Source organism: Stegostoma tigrinum, chromosome 17 (genome assembly GCF_030684315.1).
Source record: "Stegostoma tigrinum isolate sSteTig4 chromosome 17, sSteTig4.hap1, whole genome shotgun sequence".
NCBI classification, from domain to species: domain Eukaryota; kingdom Metazoa; phylum Chordata; class Chondrichthyes; order Orectolobiformes; family Stegostomatidae; genus Stegostoma; species Stegostoma tigrinum.
Window position 1 is genome coordinate 24,864,402 of NC_081370.1, and position 25,494 is coordinate 24,889,895.

Here is a 25,494-nt window from a genome sequence, read left to right on the forward strand (position 1 = left end):
CTACAACTTGTACTATCTTTAAACAGTCTATGGTCAAATCTGATTTCAGTATTTCCAAGTTTAATTTTCACCACCTCAAAAGATGCTTTCATGAGGAGCATTCAGAAACGGTAAAAGGCGAGTACAATTAAAACATTTAAAAGACACTTGGACAAGGTACATGGATAGGAAAAGTTGGAGGATATGGGTCAAATGGGATTAGTCCAGTTTAGGAAATTGGTCAGCATGGACAAGTTGGGCCAAAGGGTCAGTTTCCATGCTGCATAACTCCAACTTTGTAAATGTGCAAAAAAGCATATACCAATAATGAAATAAGTGATACAATGGAAAAACTGGAAGCTTGCAGGACAAACAAAGTATTTTTATTTTGTAGGGAAAGCAACTGTCACATCTTTGAGATGCCACGGCACCCATTCTTCTCAGCCATTAGCACATCCGGATTGACTCAGGTGTGGCGAAGCTGCTTCTCTCGGCAAAGCCCTTCCTCCTTTAGTTTTGGGCAGCAGTGTGCCAGTCCCGTCTGAGCTCCTAAAGTTGTCATGTTCAGAAATGCAACCACAACTTTAGATGAAGACTTACTGTACGCAGGAGAGGGGAAGGTAATGAAAGGAAATGTTCACAGATTTTTAATCTGACTACCTGTTTATTGGCTCGTTTGGATCAGAAATCAGGCCATAAAAAGAATGGTTAGTTAGACCACACCCACCATTAAAATTACAGGGATTCAGAAGGGCCTTGAATATGTTAACACAAACTTCATGACAGCGTCAGACACTAGAATCATATCTTGGGTCCACAGAATCTTGTCTTACAACCAAGGGTTGTCGGCCTACAGTTTAGGAAGCCCTTCTCTTTAAGATATTACAAAGTGTTTGAATATAATTTTTACTTCTGATATCAGTCCTTAAACTTTTCTAAAAAAAAACTAGAAGCAATATGGGACTTCAGTTCTTTTTCATTTCCACCATTTCATAAACGTCAAGTCACGATGATGGTAAAGTTTAACCAGAATCTTCCACTAAATATTTAATTGTTGAAGTTATCTAAATTTTAGAATTCTAGAAAATCAATCTTATAAAAATAAATTTATGCAAATTCAAGATTTTTTAAAAGTATGAATATATTTATTCGAAAGCTTCTGGAAGGTAGTAAAAAGCATCAAATACACTATCCACAAAAGGAGCTTTTGTTTCCAAGAGGGCTTATAAAAGACTATCTAGCTATTTAAAAGCAAGCTAGAAAAAGATAAAATGAGAACATCAAAGACTTATCCCATGTGAAAGAGTCATTCGTATCACAAAACCAAGTTCAAGAAGACTGATTAACAATCATGCCCATTCGCCAACTCTCTGCTTTTTCTATCAATCGAAACAACAAATCATCTCACAGATCAATACTTGACAATTAAATATATGCACATTTTAATGGGGCATGTCAGAAGTAGTCTCTTTTTGCCAAAATCAGCTGCATCCTACTTCATAGCTGGATGGATAGCTGTATTTGACCTTGAACACTTACCCAGCTCTTGCATGTGGTTCCACATAGCTGCCTGTCCACAGTAGCAGTCACAGTCTGGTAACTATGTCTGTGAACAGACGATGTAGGGCATCGGCTGGTGTCCCAATATGGGGAAAGAGTCCCCAGTCTTACTTTTTCTATCACACAATAAAAGCTGCCTTGAAAGATGTAACAAAGAAAATGGTACTCCCTGCCTGATACTTCTGGCAGTACATCTACAAAAAAGGTCATTAGCGTAGACAAGGTGTTCCAGATCATACACTGCAGTTGACCACCAGTCCAAGTCACTGGGAACAGATATGCAAAATACAGTATGGAGTTAGCCAAGAGCAATCCTCTTCCACTGTAATCAACTCACTCACATGGGTTTCCTGTTTGCGTACCTTACTGATTCCTTAACATATGTCCAGCCACAGTCTGAAACATGAATTAAGTCCACAATATACGGAGAGAAAAACGCACAAGAACAAAAACTATCGGGACAGCAATCTCAAGGAGTGGTATGTTTCCCTCTAAGAAAAAAAGATAAACAGGCAAAGACAATAACATCTAGAAATATTGGATCAGTCCCAAAAAAAAATAAAAATCAGACAATTCATTCTTGTCTGTGGAAAACTAAGCAGATCATCATGGCCATGTTAGACTGCATAACAATAACATCACACACAAGTCATGGCCATCTTCAACAATTACAAGAAATCCCACTGACAATCTTTAATTGATATGCATTCATTAGTTTTTAAGCAACAGTTTGAGAGAGAACAATTTGTCACTAAGTTATGGAACAATTACAGAAACAGATTTTTCTACTAAGTATCCTGCTTATACATATAGTGAATATTTTCCTTTTTAAATCCATCAACCCATTCCATGCATCCAATGATTTGTAATTTTGGATGATGCTGCCTCGAGTAACATTTCACAATGCAATGTATAGTTCTAATGTTGCCACGTTGCATTGATCGGTGTACAGCTGTTATCAAAGATGGCCAATATCACTCCACGTGAGAACTGCAGCTGTCATCTATTGAGGAAAGTGAAATAGGTGTGTGTTAAAGTATATTTCCAATAGAAATAAACAACATGATTTTCATCTGAATTTCCCCTTGGCATCAAATGACTTTGCAGGTTTGGTACTCTAACCCAATATCTAATTCAACACAATGTGCATGGCAAGTTTTATAAAGAATACTTGAAAAGAAATTTAATGGATAACATGTCTCTCATTTCATGGAAACAAAGCTCCTGGCAACTTCCTTAAAATTACACTTTTGGTGTCAGGATACATGCTGAAGGTTGCTGACCTCTCACCCACTTGTGAAAAAACATTTCCTTTAAAATGTAGTTGTTCTTGTGCAGTCCATGCCTTCCAGGGCATCAATCCTTCATTTTTTTTTGGTGACACACTTTATTTATCACAGAAGGCCTGCATGGCACCTTTCAGGGCGACACTGCCCCTAACCTACCTATTTACTTTTCCAAATGTCTAATAAAGTGCAATGATATCATGACTTTATCGTGCACAGCGTACACTACTAGCTCCTCAATACCAAAATGAGCAATACTGGATAAACATTTTATATGACATAATACATCTTTTAAGTTGTGACACTGCTACAATGCATGGGCTTCAACTGAGACCATTTTGCACCGAGTCAAGTGTGTTAATGCCAGTACACTACCTTAGGGACAACAGTCATATCGATTCATTTGCTCAAGTTAAATTTTCTTCCATGTGTAATACAATAAGTTACAAACCTTCATTTATTATCACAATGGGATGGAATGAGTCTTTATTCTTTTTAACTAAACAGATTACACTTTTGACAACTGCAACTTTGGTCAGGTATTCAACTGTGAGGACTGCAGTTTTCCAAGAGAACAAAGATTATTGCTGGCATTAATGAACGGAGAAAGGAAATTAACACTGTAGTCAAGTATGGCTTTTCTCAAGAAAAGAGAACTTGTGACTGCTTCTTAGGCATTTACCTATTTCAGTTTTAATGTTGGGTTTACACTCTGGACACTGCAAATACTTAATGGGTTTTGCAGTGTTGAAGTCTTCACTAAATTTTGAAATGCTTGCTTTCTTGGTTCCTTCATCCTACTCCTTCATGACCTTCCTTGCCCTTTATTCTTGTAGCCTTCTGCTTAAATTTAGACAAATAACCCATGTCAGACCTTCACTATGCTGTTCAAAGTCTCTGGGTGATTTGTAGAAAGTATTCCATTCTGTTCTTCTCCAATAAAAAATTCTGAAGAAATCATATTGGATTCAAAACATCAATGCTGCTTCTCTCCCCATATAGGTTGTCAGATTTATTGAGTTTATTCAGCAGTTTGTTCTTATTTCTGTTCTTCTCTGATATGACTCACGCACCCACCTGCATTTCCCCATATTGCCTAGTAGGAATCAAAAGTTCACCATATCAGATAAAAAGCTCACCAACATCAAAACATTGCTGTACACTAATTCTTTAAGTAATGCCAACTGCTAATCATCCATATTTTATAGTACCTATCTGGTGGAAACAGTTGAACTCACTGTAAATAGTGAAGTAAAATCAGAAGCAGCAAACAAGACTTGGTATAATTAATGGTAAGTGCTAAAGAAACTTTATTTCATCAAACAAAAATGCTGCAACCATCCAATGGTTACAACCTGCAAGGAAAGAATCCATATAAAAGATGAGAAATATTGAGAACAAAATACAAAAACTAGCAATTTCCAATAAGCCAAATCCAATACAACCTGTGCTCTACTCAACTGAAAGAAAACAGATTAAAACAAAACTTATAAATAATTAACTTTCTATTCCAAAATGCTTGAGATTTGCAAAGTAAATGATAGCTGAACAGTTTTCATTAAAAATATTTTTTCATGCGATTTTCAAAACATCTAGAAATTGCTACAAAAGATAGTAGGAACTGCTGATGCTGGAAAATCTGAGATAACACGGTGTGAGGCTGGAGGAACGCAACTGGCCAAGCAGCACCAGGAGGAAGAGGAAAGCTTGACATTTCGGGTCAGGACCCTTCTTCAGAAGAAGGGCCCCGACCTGAAACATCAAGCTTTCCTCCTCCGCTGGTGCTGCTTGGCCTGCTGTGTTCATCCAGCCTCACACCGTGTTGTTATCTAGAAACTGCTATTTTGTTTTCCTTGTATTTCTTTCTTCAGCCTTCAAAACAAAATGTGAAAGTTTCATTCACTAGCCACACATCCGGTTTTGATTCCATCAAACTTTTGAGCTACTGGATACAGTCTTCACTAATCAACATAACATAAGAGACACACAGTGGTTTGCTCTATTGATTAGTAGATCATACCTTTGAGACAAGAGTCCTGCATGTCCTATGCTGTTCACATTGTACTATATTATTATATCATCTTGCTCATTTGCTACTACAGATACCTAGCAATGTAATATAAAGTGGCAAGTTCAAAAGTGCAGTGCCAAAAATGGCTGAGTGACAACATCAACATTAGAATCGTACCCAATTTAAATAGAGATGCTGAAAGTACAGCAAACATATTGAGCAGTGTGTTACAAATTGGACAACCATATGGACATACATGGAATAGTGTAAGCTAGATAGGCTTCAGATTGGTATGGCAGGTCGGCACAACATCGAGGGCCAAAGGGCCTGTACTGTGCTGTAATGTTCTATGTTCTAGGTTCTATATGCTTGTTGGATTTGCAACAAAGAGCTAAATCTCAAAAGTGATCTGTCATGAATCACAATATCAATAAAAACAAATATGCACAAAGATGAAATGGGAATTGATAAAATGCAATATTTAGCTTGTTTTAATGGGCTGCACTGATTATTGCAATTTTTGGGTTTCTTACTTCTTGGGGGTGATTTTGACCAATAAATCTAAAACCCAAAGTTTTTTCATCATGTCAACTTACATTTGTAAATTTTTCTACCAAAGTGATAAAATAGACAAGAAGCACTTCTGCATGACAAGTTAAAAATGCCTGCATTCCCAGAGCACTGCAGAAGCCAGTTACATTTTGACCAGGGGTCAAAGACCCTTCATCTGCTCAATCCCTAAAAATGAGAATAGGAGAACATTGTTATTCCTAGATATATCCCCTGTAGCATTCAAACAAATACAATTTCATTCAGCTGCTGTTAATTTTCCTAACATCTGGGGCTTCAAAGACAGAGTTCTAACATCTTCGGCATTCTTTTAGGAATACTGTTTCACTTGTAGACTGTAAAATGGACATTTAAATGAAGAAAATCCTTTACACACTACATAGGAGGGGGAAAAATACTCCTTTTGATGCACCCAGTTAAAACAACACAAAGCCATTGAGAGAGAGTTCAGAGAAGCAAACATGGCAAGATCAAGAACAGTTGATAGCACTCATTTTCCAAATCTCTCTTTTTTGGACACTGCAAATGCAATTCAGCAAACAGAAACCAACAAGGTTTTAGAACACTAGAGTGAGAAAGCTGATTCAGGCTCCTGAATTCACACATCCAGATATCCTACCTTACCCAAACCTGCACCCTGCCCTTCTAACACACCCCCTTGTTGTGGCATTCAATGATTTCTTAAACAGTTCCACTAAATCTGAAAACGTATGGCATGTACTGATCAACTGTATGAAGAAAGTTCACATAAAAAAAGCTAGCTTTGAAAATTAAGAAAAAAAAGAGAACCAGATCCTCTAGTTCTACTTAAATTGAAGACCATTCAAAGTGTGGTGTGACCAGGGCACGACGTGGTTTGACGGATATCTCCTGAAATATTTTCCTGTTTTGGATAAAATTAGCACCTTTTAGAAATTCAGAACATCCCAAAAGTACTTCACAGCCAATGAAATACTTAAGAGTAACCACTTCTGTGATGTGGGAAAACGTGACAGCCAACTTTTACAATGTTGAAGTCCATAAATAGCAATGACACAAAATGCTAAACGATGCTCGTTGAGGGATAAATGTTGGCAAGGTCCACCATCAACAACACCACCTTCACCCCACACAGATCTTTTGCTTTCATTTGAAAAAAGTGTTGCATGTTCATTTGGGAGGATAACTATGGGTTTTGGCTTTAACATCTCACTCAAAAAACTGGATTTCTAACAATGACACACTTGCTCAATACCATCTGAGTAGTCATCCTATGTCATGATTCTAAGTTTCTTGAGTGGGATTGACAACTTTTTAAATTCATAAATGAGAGTGTCACCATGGTGTCAAGGTAGATATTAGATAGTTCAACATTACTTTTATGCTAATTGCTGCTTGTGCATTAGTTGGTCATATTTAAGCAAAATATCTGCATTATTTTGCACTTTGCACAATCATGGTATATCCCAAAGTAGGAGGGACACTTCTCAAAGCCCATCAAGTTCTATCGTGGGTGAGCAACAAATTAAAACTGAGGTAAAGAGGCAAGTGGAGAGAGAAAGGGAAATTGGTCCACAGGGGTATAGGTCACAGTACCACTGAACCATTGGGCTGTTCTCATTACAGAGATACAAACAGTGCTTCAGGCAAGGTGAAGAAAGGTTGAGAAGAAGTGCCCTTCATGATGTGGTGCTGTACTGAACCTATGCTATTGGGGTCACTTCTTATTACAAGTCAGTCATCCAGCCACTGAGCTGACCAATCCTTCTCATCCTGAAGTATTCACAGATAAAGTACTTTTGAGATGTAGTCCCTATTGCAAAGTAGGCAATGCAATTTGCACACATACAGCTCCTCCATGGGAAAACAGCAAGATCATCTGTTTTTGTGACATTCTGATGATATTCACCATAATCAGGGATAACCTCCTTATGCTTCAAGAATTGGAGGGCAAAATGGGATCTTAGCTTAAAGTCTCATCAAAAGGCCATACGTCTGACAATGCTGCACCCCCTCAGCATAGAAATGTCAGCCTTTATTTTTGTGCTCAGTCCCCAAAATTGGACTTGGATTACAGTTCTGAGTCTTAGTAACTGAGCCACATTAAGTCCAAATCTTGTTCAGCTTTATCCTTGCTCATTTCAATATCACGTCTTTCCTCTTATATGTGCAGTGGTTGACAGTTGCCTTTATTATTTTACATATCGTTCTACTGTTACATATTTGTGCATTCCATTGTGGCTTCTGAAGTTCATCTTGCGATCTCTTTCTACTTTTGTATTTTCTACAAATTTAATGAGTTTGCATCAAGTTTGAGCTCATCCCAGTATTAGAACCAGAAGTACTCCATACAATATACCATTTCTCTAAAATCTTCTGAGCAGAATTCCTTTAACAAATGTTTGAGATCCATCGGCTATTTCCCTCATTCCCATGTTTTGTTTAATTCCCCACAGCCAAAAGCTGTCAGGTGCACTTTGCCATAGCCTCTCTCAGTCCATTACCCACGTTGATTGAAAGAAAATGCTGTCTAGCCAATGCTGACTGCCAATAACTAGGTTATTGACACATATCATCAAGCTTAATCGATTCTATTATTTTACAGGCAAAACGCCCAACGGGTTTGCAGCAATTTCTGCCCATTGTCGTTTATATATAAAAATTAGTTGGTTTCCAATCTGCTAGTACTTCCCTAGTGTGCAACGAGTGCCCCATAATGATCACTGATGTCTCACCAGATCTACACCAGAGTGTCTGTTTGGAATCTCAGGTGGGTGGGGGCAGCATGGAAAATTGCTGTGGATATATTTGCATCAAGTTCATTTAGCCTTATGATTTAGATCTCATGAATAATGAAATAATTGATGATACTCAGAATATATGTTTTAAGTGCACATATTGCCAGCACTTGGACGAAGCCATCATTCAAAAATTTTCTTGGCTCAGTTTCAAATTCTTAACTCTGGCATCCCTTAAGGTTTCACGACATTTATCCATATCTTTATCCATTTTGCCTTTGCATATCTTGTCTTACTCAACAATTCACCCTTTTGAAGTGTTTCTTCTTTTCTTGCATTCACCCCTGTGGAACATATTCCCCCCTTCTCTTTCCACTTGCCACTTGACCTCAATTTTAATTTGTTGCTAAGCCATGATAGAACTTGATGGGTTTTGAGAATATAATTATCCTTCATGAACCTTTTCAGAGGTGATGCATTGGATCCTTGCTGGAACTTGGTTATTTGGGACACTCCATTATCTCACCCACTAGTCATTATCCATGCGTCACAGAATCATAGAATCCCCACAGTTTAGAAGCAGGGCATTTGGCTCTAAGTCCACACCACCACCACCCCACCAAATAGCATCCCATACCGACGCACTCTCCTACTCTATCTTTATAAACCTTCATTTCCCATGGCCAATCCACCTAACCTGCACATCTTTGGACTGTGGGAAGAAACTAGGGCATCCTCAGGAAACCTGTGTAGACACAGGGAGACTGTGTAAAGCCACAGTCGCCAGATTGTGGAATCAAACCCAGGTCTCTAACATTGAGGCAGCACTGCCAACCACTGAGCCACCATGCTGCTTGTCAGCCTATTTGGTGGCAAAGAAACCCTAGCTAAGCCAGATCCAATTCAAATTTACCCTTCCCAAAATGTTAATTTTATTCAAATTAGAAACAGAATTTCAAAAACAGCAATAACAGTTATGAAATATAAACAAACATCTTAGAAAATGTAACTCTGTTTGATGTGAAGTATACTCAACGTTAAATTAAATTAATGCACTGAAAATTGAAATATCAGCAATATCCCAACATAATATTTGCTTACATATTGCAAAATACATATTCAAAAATAATCTTGGAAGCCAAAAGCCTTTAATCAATTTTGAGAAGGTTCCAAAAAGATCTGAAGTTAAAAGATAAATCAAATTTTAAAAGAAACTGCTAATTAGATATTGAATATTTATTAGAAGATAAAAACTAAAATGTAAGTGGTTCTGTTCTTGAACAAAGTTTCACATACTTGTGACGTCTACCACGAGCCTTCACAGAAATTCTCATGACAATATAAAATGCACAACGCAATAATTTTCATCTAAATTAGGTTTAAGGTTCAGAATTTGACAGTGATGACTTGATGCAGTGGAAAAAATAACTTGCTAGTACAACAATGTACACTGTGGTTCTCCCCTGTGGCAAGTGAAAGCACAATGTAAATAGCAGTTCAACAGGCAAGTAGTATCTTCTACCACAACAGCCACCGCGCTTCAGATCAACTTCCAGGGATGCTAAGTAAGGTATTTTACTATGAATCAGTCTATCTGAAGATTCTGCTTGGAGCTCACCTTTATTAAGATTAAATGCAAACTGTATAAAGACTCAATTTAAAGGAACACAAAAAAACTTTTCAGAAGAAGGGTTCTGGGGAACGAATGATTCCAAGGCAAATGCATTTAGCGCTTTTTTCTGAGGAAGGGTCCTGACCCAAAATGTCAATTTTCCTGCTTGGCCTGCTGTGTTCCTCCAGCTCCAGATTGTGTCATAAGAATATAAGAACAAGGAGCAGTAGACGGCCATCTGGCCCCTCGAGCCTGACCCACCATTTAATAAGATAATGGCTGAACTTTGAGACTCAGCTCCACTTACCCGCCCGCACACAGTAACCCTTAAGTCCTTTATTGTTCAGAAATTTAACTAGCCTTGCTTTAAAAAACATTCAGCGAGGTAACTTCAACCACATCACTGGGCAGGGAATTCCACAGAGGCACAGCCCTTTGGGTGAAGAAATTCCTCCTGACCTCAGTCCTATATCTGCTTCCCTTTACTTTGAGATGATGCCCTCTAGTCCTAGTTTCACTTGCTAGCAGAAACAACCTCCCTGCCTCCACCTTATCTATTCCGTTCATAATCTTACATGTTTCTATAATATATCCCCTAATTCTTCTGAATTCCAATGAGTATAATCCCAGTCTACAAAGTCTCTTCTCATAATCCAACTCTCTCAACTCTGGAATCAACCGAGTGAATCTCCTCTGCACCCCCTCCAGTGCTAGTATATCTCTTCTCAAGTAAGGAGACCAAAACTGCACACAATACTCCAGGTGTGGCCTCACCAGGGCCCTATACAGCTACAGCATAGCCTCCCTGTTTTTAAACTCCTTCCCTCTAGCAATGACAGAAAATTCCATTTGCCTTTAAAATTACCTGCTGCACCTGTAACCCTACTTTTAGTGATTCATGCACAAGGACACCCAAGTCCCTCTGCACAGCAGTGTGCTGCAACTTTTTTACCATTTAAAATATAGTCCATTTTGCCGTTATTCCTACCAAATTTGATAACCGCTCACTTATCAACATTATACTCCATCTGCCAGGCCTTTGCCCACTCACTTAGACTATCTATATCCCTCAGCAGAATTTCAGTGTCTTCTGCACACTTTGCTCCACCCTCATCTTAGTGTCATTTGCAAATTTTGACACACCACTATTAGTCCCCAACTCCAAATCATCTATGTAAATTCTAAACAATTATAGTCCCCACACTGATCTCAAAGGCACACCACTAGCCACCGACCACCAACCAGAAAAGCACCCATTTACCCCTACTCTTTGCTTTCTTCTAGTCAACCAATCCTCTATCCATGCCAATACATTACCTGTAATACCATGCAACTTTATCTTATGTAGCAGCCTTTGGTGTGGTACCTTGTCAAACGCGTTCTGGAAATCCAGATACACCACACCCACAGATTCCTTGCTGTGGACAAAGAATTCCACCAAATTAGTTAAACATGACCTACCCTTCATGAACCCATACTGGTTGTTCCCAATGGGACAATTTATATCCAGGTGTCTTGCTATTTCTTCCTTAATGATAGATTCAAGCATTTTCCCCACTACTGAAGTTAAGCTAACTGGCCTACAGTTACTTGCTTTTTGTCTACTTCCTTTTTTAAGCAGTGGTGTCACATTGGCCATTTTCCAATCTGCAGGAACCACCCCACAGTCCAGTGAATTTTGGTACAAGATTACCAGTGCATTTGTTCTTTCACTCCCCACCCCTCACCCCCGCCCCGCGCCATCACCTCTTTTCAAACCCCAGGACGCATTTCATCAGGGCCGGGAGACTTGTCTACCTTTAGTTCCATTAGCTTTCCGTGCACTGCCTCCTTAGTGATAGTTTCTAGGTCCTCACCCGCTATAACCTTCTTGCCATCAGTTTTCAGCACGTTATTCAAGTCTTCCATTGTGAAGACAAACACAAAATAACTGTTAAACGCCTCAGCTATTTCCTCATTCCCAGTTGTTAAATTGGCCTTCTCATACCCTAAAGAACCAATGTTTACCTTTGCCACTCTTTTACAATTTACATATTTATAGAAACTTTTACTGCTTGTTTTTATATTCTGAGCTAGCTTACTCTCAATCTATCTTACTTTTCTTTAACTTTTTTTTGTGACTTTCTGTTGGCCTTTAAAGATTTCCCAGTCCACTAGTTACCACTAATCTGTGCTTTTTTTGCATTTTTTTAAAAATCTGATACTTTTCTTTATTTCCTTAGACATCCATGGCTGACTATTTCTTTACTTATAGTTCTTCCTTATGATTGGAATATACTTCTGCTGAGCACTGAAAAATTGTTTAGAAAGTCCTCCACTGTTCCTCAAATGACCCACCATTAGGTTTTTGCTCCCATTTTACCTTCGGTAACTCTTCCTTCGTCCCAACATAGGTACTAGATTAACCTTCTCATGCTCCATCTGTATTTTAAGTTTGACCATACTGTGATCGCTCCTTCTGAGAGAATCCCTAACAATGAGATCATTAATTATTCCTGTCTCATTACATTAGGACTAGATCTAGGATAGTTTGCTGCCTTGTAGGTTCCATTACATATTGTTCAAGGAAATTATTGCAGATACATTCTATGAACCCCTCCTCAAGGCTGCCGTGACTGACCGAGTTTGACCAACTGATATGTAGATTAAAATCCCCCATGATAATTGCTGTACCATTTTTACATGCATTAGCTATTTCTGTCTTTATTGCCCGCCCCACCACGATGTCATTATTTGGTGGCCTCTCAACTACACCTATCAGTGACTTCTTCTCCCTGCTAATCCTAATTTCCACCCAAATGGATTCAACCTTTAGTTCAGTAGAACCTATAATCATCTCTCACTACCCCCCTGATATCATCCTTGAAACTCATATCGACATCACTTCCCTTACCTTCCTGTCTGTCCTTCCAAACAGTTTGATACCCCTAGATATTTAATTCCCAGTCATGGCCATCCTGCAACCATGTCTCTATCATGGCCACTAAATCATACCCATTTGCCATAATTTGCACCGTTCAACTCATCCACCTTGTTTTGAATGCTCTGAGCATTCAGATAAAATGCCCTTATGCCAGTTTTTGCACCTTCTTTTTGGGTCCTACCACCTCCATTACACACAGCTCGCATTCTCCTTCCCTTTAACTTTTTTCCCCCGAATTTTCAATGGAGTTGAAGCTTCCTCGTCACCTGCTAACCTGTTGCTTTTCCTTCCATTAATGGTTATACTCCCCGTACACTCAGTCCTCTCTTCTCCCCTACTTACTAGTCGAAAGTCTGATTTATCTCTAACTCCAGCATTGGTAGTTCTCTCCATCATTGCATTTAGCTCTTAGCTCAAGCCTGCTTTCAGTTTCTAATGTACAGCAACATCTTGAAGACAAAATGATCATGAAACTTTGACATGTGCATTAGTAGTTTGGAGGAGACAGGGTATATATTAAGTCATATTTTCTTTTGGATCATGATGTTAGTATGATCATAGTCCAATTGACATGTATCTGTGAAGAGTGGCACACTTCTATCCTTGTATGAACTACAGACACACAAGGTTGACAATTCAGTGGTTATATGATCTTATTAATCATAATATTTAAGTTAGAATCCCCGCAATGCAGAAAGAGGTTATTTGGCCCATCACTCTGCACCCACTTCATACAGCATCCCACTTTATCCCTGTAATCCTGCATTTACCTTTGCTAATCCGCCTAGCTAGAATCATGGAATCCTTACAGTGCAGAAAAAGATGAAAATCTGCAGTGTGAACAGAACTAAAAGAAAATAATCTGTTCCTGCAATAGTGCCATCTTCTTGATCATTAGTGGGCAGAATCCAAAGTCAAAGTTGACAGAGCAATAGTATAACATTAACCATCTTGAAAACACAGTCGCATTCATCAGCTCAAAGAAGTCATAAAATTGATAGTCTAATGCATATTTATTATCTTCACAGACCAAATGATTATTATCTCCATGAGACTGAGAAAAATCAGTCAAAATACGCAAATGCTTACAACCAGCACCTTTGACAAGAAGTTTCACTCCAAAAATTCTCAATTTATTTGTACTTCAGTGTAGAATTGATTGTGTTTTAGAATTTAGCACTGTTGACAATATCAATTGAACAACTGTAGTTGTATATATATCAGAAAGAGAGGGCCTGTTTGAGCAAAGGCATCAAAACTTAAAAATGTTAAACCTAATAAATATATAGAATTATGTCTAAAGTTAGAAGCGAGACATTAACTAATACAATGTTTTCTTTAATAAACACAAAACACCCACCATCAGTAATAAAGAAAATCACTCCACTGGAATTTGTCAAATGTCAGCAGATACCCTTTGCTGCTATTGACAACGCATTAAAGCTTCTGCTCGGGGTGTAGAATCAAACAAGTGTCCACTCAAAGAATTTGAAAAGAAATTTCCATGGAAGTTTATCTTTTCAATCATGGAATAAAATAACAATTTACCTATTTGATGCAAATAGAGGTGCGACTATACGTCAACATGCAATAAGAGGATTTTCTTTCCCTTTAGTGTTCATTTGTTTACAGTGCTGATATTCTATAACAAGTAAACATTAGACAATCCTTCTATATTGCCCATTTGTTTATTATGATGTTTTGTAGTAAAATAAGAAATGAACAACTTTGCTGTTTTTTTTTCAGTGATCAGGGAGACGTCATTTATAGGAACAAAAAAAAGAGTCTGTCCATTGAAAATTCTGGAAATTATGCTCACTATTTAAAACCAGACAGTTTTATGAATGGAAACGCATTGAAAAAAATTCAACAGTTAAGTGGGAATTTCTCCTGGATAAGTTGCCAATTATTCCTCAATTGCAATGCCATAATAGGATACTCTCACTCCAATTAGTTCCAAGTACACGCCTTCTTTGAATTTTCAGTGTCAGCTGTAGTGAACTAGGGAAGTACACAACTATTCCTTCTTTGTAAACAAAATGAGTCAAATCATGCCTAAAATGATAAAGGACTCCCATTGGTATTTAGAAACATTTAAATAAAACCTCAATAAAGAATGTCATTACATTTTAGCAAATTTAGGGACAGGAGGAAGTGCTCAGTGTTGTTTTACCATCACAGTGGGGTCAAAATACACCGAAGTAACCAAATTACACAGCCTGTGCCAGTCTCCGAATTCAGCCTTGAACATCCTTAAGGACAGTCTTTAAATATTATTAGTTGGTATACCAGAGATGGGCAGAGGGGCAGATAGTGAGTTAAATCAAAAGAACAAAAAAAATCCAAAGAACTGTATGTGCTGAAAATCAGAAACGCTGGAAAACAAGCTCAGATGTGACAGCATCTGTGGACAAAAAGCAGAGTAAACATTTCCGGTGCTGCGACACTTCTTCAGAATTGACTGTAGCCAGGAAAAGATTGGTATAAATGGTGAGGATGGGGTGGGGGGAGGGAAGCAGTAAATAACAGGTGGAAATGGAGCCCAGAGAGAGAAAACAGTTGGGCAGAGAAAGGACTAGGTAAAGATCAGCCTGGGAGAATCAACAGCTGCTAATTAGGGACCGTCAGTGGTTGAAAAAAAAAACATTTTTTTTCCAAATTCAACTCTTATCCCCTGCAATGTTCAGTTATTAAGATAGAATATTTTGGTCCAGAATTTTGTGGCAATCAATTCAACTTCAACCTACCTGGCTAAGTTTATCCACACAAATAGATGACACCAGCATAAAGCTAATCAAAAAACAGGATTAAAAAGTCCACAATACACATTGATTATTTTAATAAATATAATCACATACTAGACAGGAAATTCACACTTGCACCTTTTTCACAACATCAATGCTTTGCCAAATCCTGTTCACCTGTAAATGCATATACAGACACACACTATACAAACAGATGATAGGTGCAGATTTGTGTAAATCTAAAGATGACCATCATGAACTACTCAAGCTTTATTCCTAACGATCATCAAATCACTCACCTGTTTCCAAAGCTTTTTTTAAAAATTTAAAATTTAATGCTTTTTCTAACCAACTTGTTTAGGGGTGTTACTGCACACCTCTAGAGCAGGTGGGACCTGAACCCAGGTCTCTGTACAGAGGTAGGGACACTACCACTGTACAACAAAAGGGCCTTAAATGAAGCCTATTATACCTCGTTCCAAACGAGATATTACAGTTACCTTTAATACACTCATCAAGCAAATTTAAAAGCCTATATCAAAGAAAATTCTCTCTAAATTTGGGAAAACTTAAAGATGATCTTTTCATAGAATGACTAAACATAAATGCATGCACTCTCAATTTACTTGTGCACACTTAAATTTTAGCCCTGCATCATTCAAAATGTATATATGCTTATAAATAAGATTTCCATTCTGCAAGTTCATTAATAATGGAACAGTGCACGCATAGCTCAAGGGCTCGAAAGACTGAAGTTAATAAAGTGCATGATAAATTTCAATAGTATGTTAGATTATACTACCACATTATATAAAGCACACCATGTTAACACCTTGGCTCTGAACAAATAATTCAAACTTCAAAATCAACATACAAACCGAATTCTACACAAAGCCTACATCATGATCTTGCTGTCCTCAAACAGAAACCTACAGCTGAACTGTCAGAAAGTGCAAAGTGAACATATAGCTAAAACATTGATGCAATAATTATTTCTTTGAAGTTACCCTGCCTATTACTAACAATTTAAAACCACAAGCAGCGTATTTTTTTTGGTCAGAATATGTTGATGCAAACTAGAACAGAAATAATAAGCAATTATGCTTAACTTAACTGATCTTTCTGTACAATTGCATCCGACAGAAAGTCTCTCATTTTTCCCTTCCAGTTTTCATATTCAATACAACTTGATATACTACTCAGCAGCATTTTATAGAATACAGCAATCAGTAAAGTTTGCGTTACCTTCAAGGGTATTTCATTTAAGTGTCTGTGTAGTCCCAATAAATGCTTTAATATAAAGATCAGAAAACACATTTCTAACTATGGACATCTAAGCAAAGTAGTTTGAAGGAATACTCTTCAGTTGCCTAAATTAATGTACTCCAACAGTACTCAAGTAACACCACAGTTAAGAACAAAGCAGCGCACTTGATTAGCAGTCTATTCACCAACTTCAACATTCAACTCTTCTGACCACCACTGAATTTACACCATCCATCGGATTCACTGCAACAACTCCCATACCCCGATCTCTACCACACAGCAGAAGAAATGGAGTCGGCATATGGGACCACAAGTGCCCATTCAAATTACATGCAATTACGACTTTAAAACTTAGTACAATTCTTTAATTTGTTGACAAGTTAAAACATTGAACCTTCATACCTAACAACACTTTGGGAATATCTTCGGACAGATTACAGCTGCTCGAGCCAGACTTAGGAAGGTACAATATAGGAATAGACCATCCAGCCTCTGAAGCTTGTTCCACCACCGATAAATAAGTTTGTAATTGACTTAATTGTGGCCTCATTTCCATGTTCCTGTTTACCCCTTTCGCTTTTGGCTCTTTTGTCTATCAAGAATTTAACTCAGTCTTAAAAATAATTAATAATACAGCCTTCCAGTTTCCTGGGAAAGAGGATGCCAAAGGCCAATGAATGACCCAAAAAACACTTTTCACCTCTAATTTAAACAGGAGATCTCTCCACCACCACCTGGAGGACAACTAGAAATTCACATTGGGTGTTGCTGGCTGAGCTGAGTTCAATGAACAAAGACAATATTTGCAAAGCTAAACCCAAGAAACAAACCACTTTTGATAAAACTGTATGACAAATCATTTCAGGACCTTTCTATGATATATTCTGCTGTGTAGGCAGAAGAATGCTACTGGAGCTTCTCTACTGTTTTTGATGCCCAAAACATCATATAGGAAGGACTGAATGTAGGTGTTTATTAGTGTCAATGTTCAGAAATAAAGCTTTGAAGAGTGCTGATGTCTCCTCCTACTGAAGATGCAAGAAGCGTTGATGCATGGAAGACAGTAAATTAAAGCACTATTATCTGCTACTGCTTAATGGTGCCTTCATAAGTTTTCTAGCTGCTCTTTACTAAGGGACTTAGCAGGTGGCATTTGGGGAGGAATGCAATAAAACAAATTCAAAAGATGGCAAGCTATAAAAGCAACATATTTTGTCATATTAGATCCTAAGGATGGTCAATAATTGAAGGAAAAAGTTTTGTTCAAAAAAACTACTCTGCAGTAGTTGTAGTTTTCATACACATAAAATGATATTGAAGAGGCATTAATATTTTGCTGTTTAAATAATGTGTTCAATTCCAACAGTCATTTCTGGGATTAAACTTTCCTTGAAATAATGAACAGGGTTATTCACCAATTGCATTTGGCAAGTTGCAAGTAAAAGTCTGTATTCCCTTTTAATTCTGGTAATGCTAAACCCATATAGAACTTTCAATTGCTGTTTTACTGTAGCTTAACAGGGCTGTTTTGTGATTATGTTTACACCATTTGGTAACATATATCCAACACAATAACATATTACAACTTTATTGGATTAGATTCATCCTTAATACCATTCACGTTTCCAAAATAGCTTCCTTGCAATTGTTTGCTGACTGCAGCAATGTTAAGGTCATTTTAGTATAACACTTATTTTGTATTAAACATTGTGGCTCCGTAAAATTTCAACAGAGTACAACTTTATTTGGAACGCATTCAAGTAAAAACAAAGTTGTCCAATGCAGACGGTGGATCTGATTGATTGCTTAATAAATAACGTTAAGCTTTGATCCATGTTCTTGTTCTACCACTTCACAGCCAAATCCCTGCCTCCCCATGCTCTCCATTCCTCTTCAAGGCTCCTTGTTCCTTCTAAGTCTGGGCCCAGACTCCTCCAAAGTATACAAGGCCCGTGCCAAACACCATGCTATGGCTAATATGTGGAAGGTCCGGATCCCACTTCTGCATAATGCTAACTCCCTTCAAAATTTAGAATACCCAAATATTTACCAGCACCCTGACACCGACCTCAACACCTCCTTCAACTATCTCAGGAAAGACAATATATTCCAATTCATAATTCCCTATGAGCTATACTTCCACACCCAAGACATACCTCTTCCTACTGCACATAATTGTCCTTTCATAATATGCAGAACAAGAAAGATCCAGAGAGGTCCTAGTGCAAGGCATGCATTCCATACTCCAAGCCCCAAACTTAATTCCAACTCAACAGAAAATGACGTCTTGAGAAACAATGAGTTGAAATATTGTCCCCATACACGTGCAGCATGGTGCATTTAGCTGAAATAGCTCATAAATAAACCACTAATCACAAAAGAATACTCTAATGAAAATTACATCCACCATTCAGTACTGTGCTATCCCATTTCCAAACTCTCCTTTCTAAAGCTGAAGGAGGGCAAGAAAAAGGGGGAAGGGCCCATCCACAACTCACTAAGATCTGACCTCAAAACTCCCATAGCCTATAAACAGGTCCCAAGCACCAATTCCATTGACCTTTATATACTGCAGTACAACTAACAGCCTACATATTGACTCAACAGATTTGTCCATGTATGCAAAACCAAAATTATATCTTTAAAGCACCAAAAGCAATGATAATACTTAGGCTCAACAGCATAACACTTCAACCAGAGCAGACCATTTAACCCTGACTCTGTTGTGCCATCAACTGAAATCATGGATGAATCACCTGCCATCTAAAACCACTGACCCACTTCTACCCCATAGTCCTTAACATGTACAGCTAATAAATAAATCAACCACAGATTCAAAATTAACAAGGGATCTTTCACTAACTGCATTTTCAGAAGGGCATTCCAAGCTTCTATTCCTTTTGTGCAGAAATACTCTTCACTCTTGAAAGGTTTGTCTGTCTCTAATTATCCTAGGGTAGGCCCCAAGTCCTTGATTCTTTAACTGCTATGGACATTTTCTCTCCATCTATTAGTATAAATACTCATCTTAGTTGGCTTTGACCAAAATTACCCCAAACCTTCTAAATTTCAGAGTAATTCAACCTTGGTTTGTCAAATTTAATACTTGAAGTCTAGTTATTATTTTGGTCCGTCTATGCTGCACTTTTCCCTCTACAGGTAAACAGATTCCTCCCAAGTGTAATTTGCAGAACTGCTCGAAGCACTCCAAGTATGGAGTCGTCACCACCTTATACAATGGTTGTATAATATGTGCTTCTTCACACACAAGTTCTCAGAAGATGATGGTGAGTATTCCAATAAGCTGCTAGTCTTTTTTTTCTTGTACTTGTGCATAATATTTTTATGATCTACAGAAGTCAGTCCCATGGCAGTTACCAGATTCCACACTTTCTAGCTTTTTACCATTTAAAATATTCTGTCCCATCTTTTCCAGGTCCAAATTGGATAACCCCATTTTACCTACATTGAAATTAATTTACCAGTTTTGTCCATATACTTAAACTTGTAACTTTATGAACCCACCTTGAATGTTCACAATGTCACATAACAGTGGTAGCAGTAAACTTGGATAAATTAGTTTCCAATTCTATTATACGCCTTGAATAAACAGTGAAGGATTGAAACCCCAGAGATGGTTGGAGGATAACACTAGTTACAACTTACAATTAGTATACCTGCCATTATCCCCATTCTGTCTCCTACCATTCAAATCAATTTCCCCAAACTGGGAGATCCAGTAGATCTGAACATTTACATTTCACTTTTAAAAGCTATATTTGAATTCATACCAGTCTGATGTCTTTCAAAATGTCCTTGTCTAATCACAATGGTTTGACGTGCAGTTATTTTAAACAGTTGCAACTAAGTTCTCCCACTTGTATAAATTTCTGCCTAATTTGACAGATTCAATCTCAACTGTCACATTTGAACATGAGGGTAATCTTCTAAAATTATCACATGGCACATTGCTAAGCAGAGGAGTATATAATCTGTCATGCCCACTCTGCAAGGCTTTGACATAAATATCAGGTTACCAAATTGAAGTGCCCATATATTTGCTAGCATTGTCAATAATTCCAAACAAAAAACCCAAACAGAATTAGTTTAAAATATACTTCATGGAAATATTTGATATTTCCTAAAGCGCAAAATGAAAATGGAGCCGGTTTTTCACTTTACAAAATGAGAGTGGAGGGGGATACTGAGTGCTAGAAAATCTAATTTTTGACTAATATTCCTTAATGTGGTTACACAGCCACATTATCCGTGGGCTAACCCGCATTCAGGAATACCTCTCGATTTTCTAAAAGATGAGTTTCCGTTTTCCACACCAATCAATCCTCTGACAGTTTAGAGGTGCTCGATTTATTTGCACCTTGCATTTAACCCTAGCCTTTCCTTCTGCTATGTCCTCCCCCACAAACAACACCAAAACTAACTGAGGTTAACACTTTCCTGGTTTGTCTCGACTTACAGCCAACATACACAGAAACAAAATGAGAGCTCTTGTGGTGCTATGGAAGTGTTCCTACCTCTGGGTCAGAAGGCTGGGTTTCAGGTCCCACCTGCTCCAAACATACGTGTTATAACGTGTTTGGATGCATGAATTAAAAATATCGACACGGGTGAGATGACAATATGCGATCAATGTTACCCACTGTGGCCAAAACAGAGCTGCTCAAGTACCGTTCCAAGAGTTTCGAAAACAGAAGCGCCACAAATTATATTTAGAGCCTCTCCGTGGCCACACACAACCTTGCATTACCTCATATCTATGAAGTAACAAACATTTTGGTGTCCAATCGCCTTTTACTCCCACTCCCAAAGAATTGTAGAGCGTTAGCGAAGTGCAATATTCCCGGCCTTGCAAAAGGTCTCTTTTTAAATTACAACATATTACTTTCTTTTATTGCAGATATCCTAGTGTGCCCTACAAACGAGTTAAATCACCAAACTGTAGCCAACGGGTGTAATAAAACAAACTGCAACTTTATGACGAGAAGTGTTTAAAAGCGCGCCCTCGGGGTTACATATGTAATGACCGCTGTGCAAAGATCGTCCCATTATAACACATCCTCAGCCAGTTAGTACAACCCTGGGCTATATTTTAAAAGGGAAGAATATCATCCAGCCGCACGAATAATGTCGGCCACTTCTCTTTCCTGAGGTATGAACATGACTGCATCGAATACAATTTAACCACGGAAAGTCACCGTTTTTTTCAATGCAGGATTGGAGAGGTGAAACAATAACAAACCACTTTCGAAGCAGCTTTATCTGTTACAAAACGAGCATGGTATGGGACTTAACGTGAAATGATGTGGATTCTCAGAGCGAGGAGACACATTATCATTGTAAAGCGAGTATCAGCCTGGGTACACTGATCCCGCTCAAGATTATTCAGCCTAACCCCTATTTAGGGGAACAGCAAACCTCTATTTAGGGGAACCCTCCCTGGATAACGAAACCCGCTTAATTTGCTAAAACCTTCAGAAGACGACGTTACCTCAAATATTACTTTCACTCTGTTTGGAGGAAACAAAAGAAACGCGGTTTCAATTGTCTGTTTATTACTAAATAAGTGATTCCAAATCCACCTCGGGCGGTAACGTTAGGTGGTTATAAGTAAGAAGTGAGGCTTCTCAAGGAGTGACAGAGAGGGAGAGAGCTCGGACCTACAGCCTGTATTTACAATGGCAGAAAGCGGACAGCTCCCTGGCAGGGAGAAACCAATGCTTCAGGAAGTGGGGAAAGACCATCAGATCCGCAGCGACACGTGGGTCAAAAAGATAGTTCAAATATAACCAAGCCATTTCATTGTTTCCCATCCCAGGTCGATAGGTGTTGCATTAGAAGTCTGGGCAGCGGGTATTGGGTCTTTAGCTAGTCTAACAGGACACGTGCAAGCGATTCCGGGAAAAGCTCTTTATTCATTCAACCGCGTCCTGCCTGTATCCCACAAACGAAAAAAATCAATTTCCAACAAACCAGATTGAAGGGCTGCCCCCTTGCTGTCCAAACCGCTTTGATGAGTTTAAACAAGCGCGCCTACAAGCTATATTCAGCCTCCTCCTTTCTTCCTTTGAACTGCGTCCTTAGTAACCCTTCTCGTGTGGCCCCCTCCGACTCCCTCTCACACGCATCTTTCTGAAGATACTGTACAGGGTTACTTTATTGCAAGGCTTCAGCTGGTGGATTATGCACAAGATGTCAGGAAACGGGTTACACTTTTCTGCACGAAACGTGCACTCTGCTCCTGAAATGCATCAGGGAGCTTCCGAAGTGGTGTTCCCAGCGAGGGTGCTGAAGATCATCAGCCACCCATTGTGGGGTAAGGTAGGGGGTTTGTCTGCTTTGGTTCAGTTGTGATTCGTCGCTGTAAAGCGAGCGGTCAATAACACCGCAGAAGTGTTGACTGCGACTCAGTCCAGCGCCGCTTCAGAAGATTAACAATGCCAAATACACCGCTCTACTGCAAAAAGCGACGGACTGAAAAGCCCGGTTTCCAAAACACGCACTCGGGAAAAAAAGAGGCTTTATGACTGCATCTGGACAGTGAGATTTACAACGCGAAAGAAACCGGACATGCCCCAAAACTGCTAATGAGTAGGGCAGCAGCTGGTAAGGTAACGCCTATTGTACTCTCAGACAACAGATGGGCAAGCTCTGCCTTCGCATTATATGCTACAATGCATCAATTCCTCCGACGAAACATCTAGCAAATAACACGTTTAAACATTTCCCCCCACTTGGAGAAAGAAACCGCACCGGCACCCCGAGAAAATACGGTAGAAATAATTGCATCGAGCTACCCTGGAAGAAAAAAAATCAAAATCTTGGCTGAAACAACACGTTACATCACAATTCTATTTTTAAAATTCCAATCTGATTAGACTTTAAATCAACATTGTTCAAAAGAAAATCACAGAAAGGGATATCCCCAGACTCCAGTTCCGACAAACTATACGCAAGGCTGTTGGTATCACAGAGGAACTGTGCACGCAATACTGGTCACCAACACTTCTAGCTGAGAATAAAATTGTCATTCTCCCTTCTCCCCCAACCCCGCAAGTATCCATAAAAAATTCACACCAATTCCAAAAATTAAACGTCATTAACATGTTACAAAGAAACATTCCAACTATCCAAGACTTCACTGCAGTAGGTGAATTACAAGACATTCCTGTAGCTTGACACCAATATAAGTGAACCACATTCACTAGTGCATGTCATTAAAATTTGCGCAAACCTGTCTGTCCCTTTCCAAGCGTTTTTTCCAGTCGATATGGTCCCACGTATTGAGCATGCTGGGCTCCCCCGATTTCTTTACCCGTTGACATTTTGACCGGGTTTTTCTCCCCCTCTTATAAAAACTAAAAGAGAATCCCTCGCAGATCCACTAACCGATAGGCTTTTTTAATTTAAATTTTCTTTGCTTGAATACAAAAAAAATCTTGTTTAAAAAGAAGAAAAAGACTATGATCCATACACCATTGTGCTACACGCCAGTTCTACACCATGAAACAGTAAGATACGATATCATACGCTGAAGCAACCTAAAGTGCTAGCGGAAGCGCCTTGACGCGCTGTGATTGACACCACAACGAGCCACACACTGCTATGGGGAGACTGTCAGAACCGCCGCAGCAATTATCAGCTCTAATACAATATAAAGAGGAACTTCAGGCTCAGTCACCTTTCTTATAAAATGAATAAACATTATAAAACTTCTAAGAAAAAACACGTAAGAATACCAGCAAACTTCTCTGACAATAATAATACAGACTAATTTCACTCGTGCAATTGGAAGACTACAAAACCCATCGTGCAGTGCTTCTAAAAGGCACCTGTTCAGGGCTTGTTGCAATTTCTAGCTGTTTAATTTAACATTCCACTCTCTTGGCGGGTGGTTGCAATGGCCCATTCACTTTACAAAGAACGGCCTAACGTGTATATTCACTAGTTTCAATGTTTGATAATTAGACCACTGTATCATGCTGCTGGGAATGCTCTCCTGATGGGCGAGGATCGCTCTAACAGAACCGCACCCTCTATTACTGGCGCGCACGCGCGCCTCTGCTTCCCACTGGGTATCAGCACCGCGTGTAGCTTGCATTATTTTTGAAAGAAATGTTCATTTATTATATAGGATAATAGGCTGCCATAATTTACCAATGGAAACACTCTTGCTCTTAAAGGAACGGTGATTTTGTTAGCCTCTTAAAGCAAGGATCAATTGTTCAGATGCCCTTTCAAAGAAACAGGAGTAACTTAGCACTTCAGCTTGTATCATTTTCCCATAGTTCTGTCTCTCAAATGCATTTACCCAGCTTCGTTTCGTATGCTTTGACACCCATACCAAATAAAATCTAATGATTTTCAGCTGGAACATTTCAATATTTTCATCATCCATAATCTTTTTGCAGGAATAACTTCCAGATTATCATTAACCTTTCCTGGGGGGGGGGGGGGGGAGGTGGGGGGGAAGGGGTCGTCTTAATTTCTCTCCTAAATAAGGTAGGGAATTGGTATATCTGACTGCATTAATTGCAAGCCAGACAGGTTACACCTGAACAGAAACAAACTTACTTCTGTGAAAAGGGTCATTGGATCTGCAATGTTAATTCTGTTTTCTCTGCACAGATCCTACCAAACCTGATTACCTTTTCCAGTAACTTCTGTTCTTGAGCATCCGCAGTTCTCTGCGGTTGTTTTGCATGTAAACAGAAATAGACTGAGTACCTTGAGAAGAATTTTAAGAGCTCTTGTGGTGCAATGATAGTGTCCCACCTGGTCCAGAGGTGTATGATGATATCTCTGAAT

At 38.8% G+C, this 25,494-nt stretch overlaps 1 protein-coding gene across 1 annotated transcript in view; it reads right to left on the reverse strand.

Moving 5' to 3' along the window:
- Positions 1 to 24,221, reverse strand: part of LOC125459494 (serine/threonine-protein kinase BRSK2-like) — an 865,025-nt gene extending 840,804 nt beyond the window's left edge. The window contains 1 exon segment of the mRNA XM_059652027.1: positions 23,921 to 24,221. Within this exon segment, the coding sequence (XP_059508010.1) occupies positions 23,921 to 24,011 (91 nt within the window). The 5' untranslated portion in view covers positions 24,012 to 24,221.
- Positions 24,222 to 25,494: the final 1,273 nt, after the last annotated feature.